At 48.4% G+C, this 16,244-nt stretch overlaps 1 protein-coding gene across 1 annotated transcript in view; it reads right to left on the reverse strand.

The window, feature by feature from the left end:
* Positions 1–16,244, reverse strand: part of CLCN1 (chloride voltage-gated channel 1) — a 1,282,884-nt gene that overhangs the window by 854,261 nt on the left and 412,379 nt on the right. The window contains exon 8 of the mRNA XM_069650302.1: positions 11,436–11,561. Within this exon, the coding sequence (XP_069506403.1) occupies positions 11,436–11,561 (126 nt within the window). The remainder of the gene's footprint in view (positions 1–11,435; positions 11,562–16,244) is intronic.

Below are 16,244 nucleotides of genomic sequence, written 5' to 3' on the forward strand. Positions count from 1 at the left end.
CCTGAAACACTGGACACACGAGACTGCAGCCATACATATTCAGCCATCAAGCTGTACTAGTCTTGTGATGTAGCACTGGGTACACTAGACCTCCACCAGGCATATTCAACCATTATGCTGTCCTAGCCTTCTGATGTAGCATTAGGCACACTAGACCTCACCCAGGCATATTCAGCCATCATGCTGTCCTAGCCTTGTAATGTAGCACTGGGCACAATAGACCTCACCCAGGCATATTCAGCCATCATTCTGTCCTAGCCTTGTGATGTAGCACTTGACACACTAGCCCTCACCCAGGCATATTCAGCCATCATGCTGTCCAAGCCTTGTGATGTAGCACTGGACACACTCAACATCACCCAGGCATATTCAGCCATCATGCTGTCCTAGCCTTATGATGTACAACTGGGCACACTAGCCCTCACCGAGGCATATTCAGCCATCATGCTATCCAAGACTTGTGATGTAGCACAGGACACACTAGACCTCACCCGGGCATATTCAGCAGTCATGCTGTCCTAGCCTTGTGATGTAGCACTGGACACACTAGACCTCGCCCAGGCATATTCAGCCATCATGCTGTCCTAGCCTAGTGATGTAGCAATGGGCACACTAGACGTCACCCAGGCATATTCAGCCATCATACTGTCCTAGCCTTGTGATATAGCACTGGGCACACTAGACGTCTCCCAGGCATATTCAGCCATCATGCTGTCCTAGCCTTGTGATGTAGAACTGAGCACACTAGACCTCGCCCAGGCATATTCAGCCATCATGCTGTCCTAGCCTTGTGATGTAGCATTAGGCACACAAGACCTCACCCAGGCATATTCAGCCATCATGCTGTCCTGGCCTTGAGCTGAAACACTGGACGCACTAGACTGCAACCATACATATTCAGCCATCAAGCTGTCCTAGTCTTGTGATGTAGCACTGGGTACACTAGACCTCCCCCAGGCATATTCAGCCGTCATGCTGTCCTAGCCTTGTGCTGTAGCATTAGGCACATTAGACCTCACCCAGGCATATTCAGCCATCATGCTGTCCTAGCCTTGTGATGTAGCACTGGGCACACTAGACCACGCCCAGGCATATTCAGCCATCATGCTGTCCTACCCTTTTAATGTAGCACTGGGCACAATAGACCTCACCCAGGCATATTCAGCCATCATGCTGTCCTAGCCTTGTGATGTAGCACTCGACACACTAGCCCTCACCCAGGCATATTCAGCCATCATGCTGTCCAAGCCTTGTGATGTAGCACTGGACACACTCGACATCACCCAGGCATATTCAGCCATCATGCTGTCCAAGCCTTATGATGTAGAACAGGGCACACTAGACCTCACCGAGGCATATTCAGTCATCATGCTGTCCAAGACTTGTGATGTAGCACTGGACACACTAGAACTCACCCGGGCATATTCAACAGTCATGCTATCCTAGCCTTGTGATGTTGCACTGGACACACTAGACCTCACCCAGGCATATTCAGCCATCATGCTGTCCTAGCCTTGTGATGTAGCACTGGACAAACTAGACCTCACCCAGGCATATTCAGCCATCATGCTGTCCTGGCCTTAAGATGTAGCACTGGATACAATAGACCTCACCAAGGCATATTCAGCCATCATGCTGTCCTAGCCTTGTTATGTAGCACTGAACACACTAGACCTCACCCAGGTACATTCAGCCATCATGCTGTCCTAGCCTTGTGATGTAGCATTGGGCATACTATACCTCACCCATGCATATCAGCCATCATGCTGTCCTAGCCTTGTGATGTGGCACTGTGCACACTAGACCTCACCCAGCCATATTTAGCCATCATGCTGTCCTACGCTTGTGATGTAGCACTTGGCACACTAGACCTCACCCAGGCATATTCAGCCATCATGCTGTCCTGGCCTTGTGATGTAGCACTGGACACACTAAACCTCACCCAGGCATAGTCAGCCAACATGCTGGCCTAGCCTTGTGATGTAGCACTGGATACACTAGACCTCACCAAGGCATATTCAGCCATCATGCTGACCTAGCCTTGTGATGTAGCACTGGACACATTAGACCTCACCCAGGCATATTCAGCCATCATGATGTCCTGGCATTGAGATGTAGCACTTGACACTTAGACCTCACCCAGGCATATTCAGCCATCATGCTGTCCTAGCCTTGTGATGTAGCACTGCACACACTAGACCTCACCCAGGCATATTCAGCCATCATGCTGTCCTAGCCTAGTGATGTGGCAATGGGCACACTAGACGTCACCCAGGCATATTCAGCCATCATACTGTCCTAGCCTTGTGATATAGCACTGGGCACACTAGACCTCACCCAGGCATATTCAGCCATCATGCTGTCCTAGACTTGTGATGTAGCACTAGACACACTAAACCTCACCCAGGCATATTCAGCCATCATGCTGTCCTAGCCTTGTGATGTAGAACTGAGCACACTAGACCTCGCCCAGGCATATTCAGCCATCATGCTGTCCTAGCCTTGTGATGTAGCATTAGGCACACAAGACCTCACCCAGGCATATTCAGCCATCATGCTTTCCTAGCCTTTTTATATAGCACTTGGCACACTAGACCTCACCCAGGCATATTCAGCCATCATGCTGTCTTACCTTTGTGACGTAGCACTGGGCACACTAGACCTCACCCAGGAATATTAATCCATCATGCTGTCCTAGCAGTGTGATGTAGCATTGAGCACACTAAACCTCACCCAGGCAGATTCAGCCATCTTGCTGTCATAGTTTTGTGATGTAGCACTGAGCACACTAGACCTCCCCCAGGCATATTCAGCTATCATGCTGTCCTAGCCTAGTGATGTAGCAATGACACAACTGAAAAAAACCCTCTTTGTGTATGTTCTGTAGATTCTGTTGTGTTCACCCTGTGTTAACTACGCCCTGGACCATTTTCTATGTGGAGCGTTTCAACATCATAGAGGTTGATACTCACCTGGTATTTCCACTGTATATAAACACACCTGTCCGCTGTCATTCGTTTTCGTGCTTATCGAAAGTTGTGTAAAATAATTAAGAATTCGTCTTCAAAGAAATTTGTGTTCTTGAAATAAATGTATATGTTCAGAACCACACAGTTGCTTGTAGGATCTCTCATCCTGAGTTTTTTTATATTTAAATGCTTTTAGACCCTACAGCTATACCCAGGCCACTCTGGACATGCGACCCAGGAGAACGCCTCCACTGCAGGCCCCGAGTCGGCACAACAAGCCCAGGCTACACTATAGACACATGCAGCTTTGGCCAAAATTGCCAGGCCACGCCTGGCATACACAATGTGGCAAGTTTGATTTTTCATAGGACATTCATGCCCAGAAGGAACTAGAGTTCCCTTCTGCCCCGTGTGCATTTCATCTCATAGCCATGTGCGTGAGCGCTGGCGCATGTGGCCGGTTTGCGCCGGTTCATGCTAGGATCAGGCAGGGAGGTACAGACTCTGGCGTTTTGTGACCTGATAAGTAGGTGTCCTCTTATTTAATATATCTTTTAGTCTGTTTTATACTTACATCAATTGCTGTTTTCTTTCCCACGGCTCTGCTACTATGTCCCGACTCACTATCTCGATGTAACGTAACTAGCATCTCTGTATGATTCACGCTTGTTGTAATGTAACTACCTCTAGCGCTGTGATACCTCTGGGTTTGGACGCTACCAACAAATACAATAAATAAAATTAAAATGTATAAATGTCCAATGGAGGAGAACCTTATCGTAAATAGAGGGACACTGACATCATAAACTCTAGTGATAACAAACGATCCAATAGAATTGCTAAATATATGGCTATGAATTTTAATACATGTGGAGAACAAGACATATGTAGTGTTGCTGTCGCAGCAGATTGAAAGGAAGTAGACATATAAAATGACAAGGATCCTTGTAATCAAATAATGCCCAGAATTCAGTCTACAGAGACCATGAGGGCTAATCAGGAAACCCACATGTCTGTAATGCCCTCAATAGTGTCTACAGAGACCGTGAGGGCTAATCAGGAAACCCACTTGTCTGTAATGCCCTCAATAGAGTCTACAGAGACCGTGAGGGCTAATCAGGAAACCCACATGTCTGTGATGCCCTCAATAGAGTCTACAGAGACCGTGAGGGCTAATCAGGAAACCCACATGTCTGTGATGCCCTCAATAGAGTCTACAGAGACCGTGAGGGCTAATCAGGAAACCCACATGTCTGTAATGACCTCACATGTCTGTAATGACCTCAATAGAGTATTATCCATAAGGCCTTCTTGGGCCTGGGACCAAAATATCTCTAGCTTTCTCTTCTGAAGTAACTTCCTACTCAAGCTCTTCGCTCCTCCACCTCCAACACCTCCAACAACTTGAAGGTCTCTTTTCTAAGCAACGAGCTGGGGGCAGATCTCTCTCTTTGGCTGGTGCCTCCCTTTGGAACAGCCACCCTGGCTCTCTGAAACTTGAGCAGAACCACATCTGCTTCCGGAAGCACCTCAAGACCTTCCTCTTTGGTTCTGCCTTCTCTCTTCCTCTTCCCTGCTGATCTCCTGTCTGATACTGCACTGGTCACCTGGCTACCCTCTGAATCACGTTCCCAGGTCCCTGCCCTCCAAGTTACACACTCGCACTGCCTCCTGGCATCCCTGCAGTTGGGGCTATATCTGTAACCCTACAGTCCCCCTACCTGCCCTAGCGATCACCTCCTGTTCTGCACTTAACCTTGCACTGCCCTCTGCTGGCCACAGTCCTTGTTTTTAGAGGTTTAGATCCTATGTCCTGCACTTGCTTCTCCTCCCCTGGCAGTTTCCCCTTTCCCTCTCCCCTGCACTTGCGCAATCCCAATGTCACTGAGCCTAGTAAGATTGTTGTCTTGTCCCCCCTTGTTCCCCTCCCTTGCCTCGTCGTGTCTTGAAACACTTGTGTATAGGCACGCTATAAATACAATATCATATCATATCAATTAAAAACATCTTCTAAAGGGCTTCCACTTGGGGATTTTAACCTTTGGGCAAACAGTAGTGGGGACGTGGAGTTGCTCTCCCTTATGAATGCACTTGAAGCCATTGACTTTACTCATCGTACTGAGGGTCCTAGCCATGCGGGGGGGTGGGGGCGTACCCCTGACGGCGTCCTGTCTAGGAACCTCGAAAGAGCGTCCTTGGTCTGATCATTACTCATTGTCTTTCTGTATTTTAATTCTTGCTCTTTCTCAATGTATGAATCTATCTGCTAGAAACCTATATGGGTCGAGAATACCAGGAGAGCTACTCCTGAATCAATGAGAACCTCTCCTCTCAGACATAGTGTTACGATGCAACGCCGCAGCCCGGGGCTTGCCGCCTGGTCTCTTTGGAGATGTGACGATGCTTTCACCCACTTTGCAGAGTTTTGCGTCTCCTCATCACTCTACACAGCATGATGATAGCATCCACCTGGAAACCCAGAAGAGACAGCACAACTATATCTGCACGGTGCTCCCAGCAGGTAAACGCGTTGCATTAGTTCCCGCATTGCATTACACTTTCCTTTTCTAAATTCTTCCTAGGTCTTCTTTCCCCCGTGATCCCGCCTTCTGTAATCCTCATTTTCCTTCCCCCTGCTGCCTGTTCCTTCCTGCTTTCTACTGCCCTGCCATTGGAAATGGCCTTTCGTCTGCTGGTGTTCCCTGCCTACTGTTCCAGCTGTCCAGCTTGGTTACCCACCTCCAGGACAGCGGCTGTTCATCGGAAAATAGGTTCTATCCCCATGGATTTCCCGCATTCTGGCTCTATGCTCCCTGGGCAGGGTTGGGAACCAATACTCACCCTCTGGGTCACAGTGGCTGCCCAGGAGACAGAACGCCATAGTAATCAGAAGACCATGTCCTCTGGTACCATGGTAAGACGTGATCTTGACACATAGATTGGGATATTTTGACTGAACAATTTCAATTAATGGTAAAAAATGCCTTTAAGCATTTGGCACCGTTACGGAGTACCCTACCTAAAAATAACAGCAAAACAAACTCTTGATTCATTGAAAACAAGAAGCCAGAAACGCACTTCTGAGCATTCATGGAGGGAAAATCCCTGTACTATGACAAAGACATCCTACAGGGAGGCCGTGAAGGACTAGACAAATGTTATTCTAGAGGCCAAGCGAGTAAAAGGCTCCGAGCGAATCCAGGCTGCAAGATCAAACTCTAGGGAAATATCGGCCATCTTACATGATGCCAAAATAAATCAAGATTGGGGTCAATCTGTGCAAGATGAATTTGCCCAGAAAACAACTCGTCATCATAATGCAAAAGGAATATAGAAAACGTTGCTGGAAAGTCTTTGCTGGTGGGGGTTGTGCCGGATACGGAGCAAGATGAGCCCGACTTAGGATCGTTGTCCCTTTCTTCTAAGCAAGAGACTCTGTCAGAGGTAGCTGATATACTAGAAAATATGAAACCCACTTTTTGTCAGGGTGACGCTTGTCCTGCTAAACTATGAAAAAGCTCTATGAACCAGCTACTACCATGGACTCCTAAGATCATTAATGCTTCTCTCTTGCAATCTAAAGTACCCGATTGTCTCAAAGAATCATGAATTTCTCCTCTTCTTAAAAAAGAAACTCTGAGTGCTGGTGTAGCAGCTAATTTTAGACCTATAACGAGTGTCCTGTTCCTATTGAAAATATTGTATAGGGTCGCATCCACTCAACTATATCATTTCATTGAGGAACTCATTGTCTTGGGGTACTGACAGACCGGGTTTGGAAAGAAGCATGGAGCAGAGTCTGCATTATTGGATTTGAAATCCAATATTGGAAATATCATTGATAAGGGTCAGGTTGCCGTATTAATGCTCCGGGATCTGTCCGCCGCATTTCATCTCGTGGAGCACGGCGTGCTGGCCGACAGGCTGAGAAATCTTGGTAGATGCTCAGATGAAGCGGTGGCAAGGATCAGATCCTTCCTAGGTCCGCAACGCTCGAGGGTAGCCAAAAACGGGTTCTAGATCTGCGCCAATCCTTCTCACAAGTGGGGTTCCACGGGGCTCTTATTTGACAGGTACACGAAGTCACTTTGTGACTTATTGGATGGCGAGGCGTGTCCTGTACACGTTATGCTGATGATACGCTGCTTTCGCTTCAGCGTTCTGATAGCCATTGTCAAGACGCCAAGGAAATTAACAGGATTTATGCAGCCAATCACTGCTGGGTGGCTGAACATTCTCCTGCCCTGAGTAACAGAAGAACAGAGCTACTTATTCTAGGTTCAGCACAGAGATTGGAAAAGCTGGACTCGGCCTATAGTCCTTTCCCTATTGGAGGAGGCCTGCTGAAAGTGGCCCAACATGCAAAGACTCTTGGGGTCTATTTGTACTCCCAGCTATCAGATAATAAACATCGATGAAGTCTTCATTCAGTGTGCTCTTTCTTACACGACAAGACTTCTTTGGCAAATTCGCCCGTACTTTTTTGAGAAAGATACAGCACCTATAGCATCAGATAGTATAGAGGCTAAACTGGACTAATGTAAGAGCCTTCTGATTGGTACCCCACAAGCCAATATCAAGAAGCTTCCGGCCACTCAAAACGGGGCACTCCGAGCAGTATGTGGCCTACGAAGGCAGGACCATGGCACTGAGGCCCGCCGTAAACTTCATTGGGTACCGGATCAGCAAGGAATATAGGACAAGCATTATCTATTGTGTACAAGTGTCGCTCTGGAGATGCTCCTCTGTATCTCCCAACATGCATTAAAGTTGCCCAGCAGAGGCGCACTTTAAGATCCAACAATGACTTCTTGCACAACCACAATTTGCAGAGAATAAATATTGAGGCTCCTGCTTTGAAGTCTGGGTGCCTTCGCTGTGGAATGCCAGCCCAATTCAACAGAAGAAAAGTACCAATAAGTGACATTTCAAAAATACATTCAAAACATATTTTTTCAATAAAGACACTGGCTGAGGCCGTTGTTCTTTGACAATTTTTACTGCTTTGATATAATGTTTTATGTTTTCGTGTTCCTGTTATATGTGCTCTTTGAAGGCTTTGAGTATTTAGCGCGTCATAAATATTAAACTAAACTAAAGTAAATTATTAAGGACTCCTTGGAGAGCCCACACATGAAAGGGACAGCCTCGAGACGGCATACGCGGTCTGACATTAAGGACCCCTAGGAGGGCCCCAACATTGTAAGGGAGGAAGAGTCTCCAAGGCCCCCCTTCATTCTCAATGACGCACACAATATGCTCATTCCACGATTAACAGCGTACCCCTGGCCAAGGTGTGAGGTGGTAGTTAAATGATACATAACTGTGCATGACCCATGAGCTGCGAGACTCCATTTTGTGTTAGCCGCCAGACTCCATTTTCTACTAGGCCGCACATACACACTGAACGCGAACCTGCACCTCTCCCCTTCCCTCTCTGCGCACAGACAGCCTGTCTCCCCCACCTCCTCCCCTCTGCCGGCTCTACGGCTGCTCTGTTCTCACAGAATCTTGGGCGTGAACTGTAGCAAGCTCGCACTGTATCTCCTTCCTCTTAAATCACTGCCCTGTGTGTGACCGGGCCAGAGCCTGGTCCTTGAAAAATCCATCCATCTCCACAAACCTGCCTCTGCAGCAACAGACTCCTCTTAGAGAAATATAGACCTCAAGCCCACAAACCCCACCAAATTTCTTTGATGTAACAGTTGTAAGACCCCTGACCAAGTGCTACCCCAGTTCACCCCATAGTTCTAATCCCATGAGGCCATATATTTTTCTTGTACTAACAAAAAGTAAAACACTTGTGTTTGATCCAAGAGGCACTTCACCCATGCATTCTGGAATACTGTGTTAGATAAGGCACCTGGACCCATGTATCTTCACTCTCCCTGTGGCCCAGGTCAAAGGCCTATGTGATATATATATGCTATGCTTACATTTTATATAATCTACTAAATCTTGTATGATGATTAGAATTGATGAGATGTGCTAGATTAGAGAGAACAAGAAATATTACTGCACGGACATCGCCTGACCCTGCACCCCTCCCTGATGAGCCCAGCTGACCCGTGTGCTTCAAGAAGTTGCAAGTTCAGCGCTGACCAATTATATGTACTGACTTGTCCCCTTCGACCAATGAGCAATATTTACTGTATCCCTTATAGCACACGTCATCAATGACGTGTTTTTGTAATATAATGTGTATTTTCTGTATCTTGGGCAGAGCGCTCTCCGAGTAGCACCGAGTACCAAGTCCTCTGCGTGCCTCATTTTAACTTTATATAAAGGCTTGTCTTTTACCTCACTCACAATTGGTCCTGGTCTCATTCCCTACTGGGGTGTGTCCATTGGTGTCTCATTATGTGGTTATTTCATTATGTGAGTAGGGAATGCCAGCTTTCAACATCAAAGGGACATCCTCGGGGGCCATGGCTGGCATACGAGGTCTGGTATTAAGTAGACATTAAGTACTCATAGAAGGGCCCCCACATCAAAGGGACATTCTTCGGGCCATCTCCAACATACGTGGTCTGGCATTAAAGACTCCTAGGAGGGCCCCAAATCAAAGGGACATTCTCCGGGCCATCTCTGACATACGCAGTCCGGCACTAAGGACTCCTAGGAGGGCTCCTACATGAAAGGGACATCCTCTGGGCCATCTCCGACATAGGCGGTCTGGCATTAAGGACTCCTAGGAGGGCCCTCACATCAAAGGGACATCCTTCGGGCCATCTCCGGCATACGCGGTCTGGCATTAAGTACTCCTTCGAGGGCCCCCACAACACGAGTTCAGACTTCACCCGACCTGTCCCTGGAATACCCGGCCCGGTCAAGACTCTGCTATGGCTCCTTCTGGTTCTCTGGGCCACCCAGTGCACATCTGCCATGCTCACAAAGACTCTTGAGGAGCCAAATCTACGTGGAACTTCATCCAGACAGCCCTGGCCAGACAGCCAACATCTAGTAAGGAACCTTGTGTAAAGACGTTGTACATTTGTAAGGACTATTTTTATAAATGTTAATGCAACTGCTTAATTAGGGATAGATTTAACAGTAGGGCTAATTCGTTTTTAATATATTTAAGTGTGTTAACCCCATTTTCTATTTAAAAGAATTAACATTTCTGGTAGCCTGGAGTGGCCTTATTCCCCTTAAACCCGGGGGCAGAGCTAGAGACTGTTTAAGAAACATCCTAATACTAAAGAAAACATGCAGCAGCATCCTCGCTCTCGGTGAATCCTTGTGTCATAACCTAGTGGGTAGGATCCTTTAGGGGCTGGGGCCCTACCCTTGATGTCCACCCTTCCTCTTTCTGACCTTCCTACTCCGTCGCAACAGGCACGGCCCAGGGTGGTCAGCGAGCTGCAGGGAGAGCTGGGACTGCTGAAGCCATGTAAGGGTTGGGGCAAGGGTGTGCAGAATATATAGAGTGTTTCCTCTTCTCACGCACACCTGTCTCTCACCCCGTGCCCCCTGTTACACCTTTTATACTGCTATGTAGAGAATTGCAGTGATTGGTGATGGGGAAATACCCTTTCACAGTGCCATCAAAGAGTAGATAACTCACTAACTACACAGGCTCACAGTGTGGCTTGCCCAGTTATGTCAGTGGCACGTTATGAAAAATAATAAGAGCACAGAAGCAAACCAGAGACACACTTAGGGACGAATGGAATGAAAATGAATAGTACACGTACACCACAAGGCTATCTGTTTGTTGGCTCGCTTAAGGCAACCCCGCTTGGAAAGCCTGGCCCTTTCCTAATCTCAGGCATGGACGGGGGCCTTCTCATGTGTGTCCTGGGTCTGCCCTATGCCTCATGCTTGCATGGCATCCCCTGTTCCAGCTCGAGGCCTGCACATTACGGCTGCTAGTCTGTCTTCTATGTCTATGACTGCTCTGTGTGTGCTTTCCTTAGAGCTTCAAATCCTGTCCTGTATTCTCATTGATTCCTTTCCAGGTCCTCTAGTCACGTGGCATGTTCCTTCTGCAGGATTTCTAGGCCCTAACGTCTTTGTGGTGTTTATTCTGAGTTCTGGGCCCATGTCGGGGTATCTGTACCGTTTTCATACAGTTTCGGATAGGGGTCGTGCATCAATGCTGCCGCTAGCATTGCTTCCTTGTGGCTGCTATTGGTAAAATGTGTCCTGTACCTACGCTAGAGTGGAAACTTGACCAGTTGATGATTCTAGTTCCAGCTGGCATGAAGAGCGTAAGGGAGCCATGCATATTTTGACAGCTGTCAGGGCAGCGTATCACACTATAGAACGTGACTGGATCACAAGGGGCGGTGGGGGACAGATAGTCTAGGATGCCTCCATTTCTTTGCTTTAGGGGTTAGGTCGGACCACATTTGTCTGTGCCCCAAATACCCTTGCAATGGTCCGGTGCTGCCCGTCACTCAGAGGACAGGGCTGCCACCTCCCGCCAGATCCCTTCTACCATATGGCAGCATGGCCACTTACCTGCATCCTTGGTCCAGACTGCCAGCACACGGAAGATGAAGGCGCTGAAGGTGGCGGCAAAGAACCCTCGCCAGTAGTTCCTCACAGCAAAGTATGTGGAAGTGACCTCAATGCTGAAGAGGACTCCTGGCCAGAGAAGGGATATGAGAAAGGTCAGTGAAAGAGCTTGTGGCTGACTCTAGCCCTCAGTACCTAACACACCACCCTTCCTTCTGAAAGTGGGCTCAACATCTCCTGAAAGGGTGGTCTACTAGGGATGGCCTCTACAGGGGATACAGTGAGGTTGCCAGTCCACTGTTCTGTGTGGGCAGAGATGACTTCAAGGGACCCAATGATGGACTCCTATGTGGTATGGTAGTCCTGCAAGAGCTGGGGTAAATGAAAGGAACTCAGTGAGGGAAAGAGAGGTGACCTGAAGGGGTGAGATGCAGTGATGGACTCCTATGTGGTATGGTGGTCCTCCAAGAGCTGGGGTCCGTGAGAGCGACTCTGTGGGGGCCAGAGAGGACTTCAAGGGGTGAGAACCAATGATGGACTCCTGTGGAGTATGGTGGTCCTTTAAGAGCTGGGGTCCATGAAAGGAACTCTGTGAGAGAAAGAGAGGTAGCCTCAATGGTTGAAACGCAGTGATGGACTCCTATGTGGTATGGCGGTCCTCCAAGAGCTGGGGTACATGAAAGGAACTCTGTGAGGGAAAGAGAGGTGACCTGAAGGGGTGAGACGCAGTGATGGACTCCTATGTGGTATGGCGGTCCTCCAAGAGCTGGGATACATGAAAGGAACTCTGTGAGGGAAAGAGAGGTGACCTGAAGGTGTGAGACCCAATGGACCGCTGAGTGGGATCACTGTCTCTCAAGGGGTGGGCACAGTGGATGCAGCCAGCAGTGTGTGCAGGATCTGGTACAACTCATCGGTGGGCAACTCATTGCAGACATTTTCCCGAATTTAAGAAATGCTGTGAAAAATTCATCAAAACGACTGCAATGATTTGAGCAGGTATTGTGTGCTTATTGCAGTTCCATCTTGTGTGGGTCTGGGTGACCACTGCTGATGGGGTAGTGTGCTAGATGCCCTTCTGCGCAGTACTGATGGAACAGTGCTTGAGCTGTATATCTCTCTGGGGAGGGGCCCTTTGGATGCTGTAGGTATCTGCTGAGCCTGGGCATCGACTGGCATAGACGTGGCTGTGTGCCATGAGTGGAGCAGTGTGTTAGATGGCATTTGGTCCTGGCTATGTTTCATTTATGTAGCATTGTTTGAAACAGAGAATATTTCTGGGCTGAGTAGCATTGATGGAGCAGTGCATGAGATTACAATCTCTCCTGGACATTAGCTGGAGCGGGGGGGGGCTGAGCTGTGCCAAGGTCTATGCCATGGGTGTAGCAGTGGTTTAGAGGGTGGTGTCTCTGGGGATGGGCTCCATGGATGCAGCAGTGCTTGAGACTGAGATCTCCCCAGGACTGGAAATGGTTGCATAGGTGTGTCAGTGTGAGATAGAGTATTTCCAGGGCCAGGTGGGGTTGCGCTGGTGGATCAGTGTGTGAGATGGAGGTCTTTCTAGGGATAGGTTGGGTTGTATTGGTGGTTCAGCATGTGAAATCAAGATCTTTCCAGTGCTGTGTTGCATGGGCGTGTCATTGTGTGCGATGGAGGTCTTTCCAGGGCCTGGTTGGGTTGCACTGGTGGATCAGTGTGTGAGATAGAGGTCTTCAGAGGGTCATGTTGGTTTGCATGGGTGGATAAGTGTACAAGATCAAGGTCTTTTCAGGGCCAGTGTGGGCTGCATTGGTGGATCAGTGTGTGAGATCAAGCTCTTTCCAGTGCCGGGCTGGGTTGTATAGGTGTGTCAATGTGCAAGATGGAGAGCATTCCAGGGTTAGGTTGCGTTGCATTGATGCATCTGTGTGTAAAATCAAGGCCTTTTTGACATCAGGATGAGCTACATGGGATAGTCAGTGTGCGATATGGAGGTCTTTCAGCGTCAGATTGGGTGGCATTGGTTGATCACTGTCTTAGATCGAGGTCTTTCCAGGGCCAGGTTAGGTTGCAATGGTGAATCAGTTTGTGGGATGATATGATATGATATGATATGGCATTTATAACGCGCCAATACACAGGTGTTTCATGGAGGCCTTTCAGAGATAATGTTGGATTGCCTGGGTGTTTTCAGTGTGTGAGGTGGAGGTCTTTCCATGTCAGGTTGGGTCGCACTGGTGGATCAGTAAGAGGGATTGAGGTCATTTAAGGTCAGGTTGGGTTGCAATGGTGGATCAGTGTGTGAGATGGAGGCCTTTCAGAGGTCTTGTTGGATTGCATGGGTGTATCACTGTGTTAGTTGGAGATTTTTCCAGGGCCAGGTTGGGTTGTACTGGTGTGTCAGTGGAGAGCTTTCCGGTACAAGGTTGGGACGCATTGATGGATCAGTGGTAAAGTCAAGGTATTTCTGAACTCAGGATGAGTTGCATGAACGTGTCAGTGTGTGGGTTGGCAGGCTACGATGCATTGGTGAATCAGTGTGTGAAATGGAGGTCAAGTAGGGTTGGTGGATCACTGTGTTACATGGAGGTCTTTCCAGGGCCAGGTTGGGTTGCATTGGATGGTCATTGTGTGAGGCAGAGGTATTTCAGAGTTCAGGTTGGATTGCCTGGGTTGTCATTGTGTGAGGTGGTGGCTGGAGGTGTTGCTGAGCCAGGTTGGGTTGCATTAGTGGATCACTGTCAGATGTTTTTTCCCTGGGTCAGGTTAGGTTCTACTGGTGTGTCAGGGTGTAAAATCAAGGTCTTTATGATATTAGTATGTGTTGCAGAGGTGTGTCAGTGCCTTGGTGGATCTGTTTGTGAGATGAAGTTCTTTCAGGGTCAGGTTAGGTTGCATTGGTGTATCAGTGTAAGGGCTGGAGGTCTTTCCAAGACCAGGTTGGGTTGGGTTGGTGGATCACTGTGTTGGATAGAGGTCTTCCTGTGGCCAGGCTGGGTTGCAGAAGTGAATCACAGGCTTTGATAGAAGTGTTTCCAGTACCTGGTTACATGCCACGTGTATATTAGTGTGTGAGATGCAGGTCTTTCTAGGTCCAGGTTGATTTGCATGTGTGTGCCATAGTGTGAGATGCAGGTCTTTCTAGGTCCAGGTTGGGTTGCATGTGTGTGTCAGAGTGTGAGATGCAGGTCTTTCATGGTCCAGGTTGGGTTGCATGTGTGTGTCAGTGTGTGAGATGCAGGTCTTTCTAGGTCCAGGTTGGGTTGCATGTGTGTGTCCGTGTGTGAGATGCAGGTCTTTCTAGGTCCAGGTTGCAGTGCATGTGTGTGTCAGTGTGTGAGATGCAGGTCTTTCTAGGTCCAGGTTGCATTGCATGTGCGTGTCAGTGTGTGAGATGCAAGTCTATCTAGGTCCAGTTTGCATTGCATTTGTGTGTGTCAGTGTGTGAGATGCAGGTCTTTCTAGGTCCAGGTTGGGTTGCATGTGTTTGTCAGTGTGTGAGATGCAGGCCTTTCTAGGTCCAGGTTGCATTGCATGTGTGTGTCAGTGTGTGAGATGCAGGTCTTTCTAGGTCCAGGTTGCATTGCATGTGTGTGTCAGTGTGTGAGATGCAGGTCTTTCTAGGTCCAGGTGGCATTACATGTGTGTGTCAGTGTGTGAGATGCAGGTGTTTCTAGGTCCAGGTCGGGTTGCATGTGTGTGTCAGTGTGTGAGGTGCAGGTCTTTCTAGGTACAGGTTGCATTGCATATGTGTGTCAGTGTGTGAGATGCAGGTCTTTCTAGGTCCAGGTTGGGTTGCATGTGTGTGTCAGTGTGTGAGATGCAGGTCTTTCTAGGTCCAGGTTGCATTGCATGTGTGTGTCAGTGTGTGAGATGCAGGTCTTTCTAAGTCCGGGTTGGGTTGCATGTGTGTGTCAGTGTGTGAGATGCAGGTCTTTCTCGGTCCAGGTCGGGTTGCATGTGTGTGTCAGTGTGTAAGGTGGAGGTCTTTCCAGGACCTGGGTGGATTCCATTGCTGGATCAGTGTGTGAGATAGAGGTGTTTCCAGGGCATGTGCAGGTTGCATTAAATGTGTCTGTAAGTGTGTGAGATGGCAGCCCTTCTAGGTCCAAGTTGCATTGCATGCATGTGTTTGTCAGTGCGTAACATGGAGGTCTTTCCATGGCCTGGGCGGGTTGCATTGGTGGATCAGTGTGTGAGATGGAGGCCTTTTAGAGATAATGTTGGATTGCATGTGTGTGTCAGTGTGTGAGATGCAGGTCTTTCTAGGTCCAGGTTGGTTTACATGTATGTGTCAGAGTGTCAGATGCAGGTATTTCTAGGTCCAGGTTGGGTTGCATGTGTGTGTCAGTGTGTGAGATGCAGGTCTTTCTAGGTCCAGGTTGGGTTGCATGTGTGTGTCAGCATATGAGATGCAGATCTTTCTAGGTCCAGGTTGCGTTGCATGTGTGTGTCAGTGTGTGAGATGCAGGTCTTTCTAGGTCCAGGTTGGGTTGCATGTGTGTGTCAGTGTGTGAGATGCAGGTCTTTCTAGGTCCAGGTTGCGTTGCATGTGTGTGTCAGTGTGTGAGATGCAGGTCTTTCTAGGTCCAGGTTGGGTTGCATGTGTGTGTCAGTGTGTGAGATGCAGGTCTTTCTAGGTCCAGGTTGGGTTGCATGTGTGTGTCAGTGTGTGAGATGCAGGTCTTTCTAGAACCAGGTTTGGTTGCATCTGTGTGTCAGTGTGTGAGATCCAGGTCTTTCTAGGTCCAGGTTGCATTGCATGTGTGTGTCAGTGTGTGAGATGCAGGTCTTTCTAGGTCCAGGTTGCATTGCATGTGTGTGTCAGTGTGT

The sequence above is a fragment of the Ambystoma mexicanum genome, chromosome 3p, assembly GCF_040938575.1.
Source record: "Ambystoma mexicanum isolate Mex_15411 chromosome 3p, UKY_AmexF1_1, whole genome shotgun sequence".
Classification (NCBI taxonomy): Eukaryota; Metazoa; Chordata; class Amphibia; order Caudata; family Ambystomatidae; genus Ambystoma; species Ambystoma mexicanum.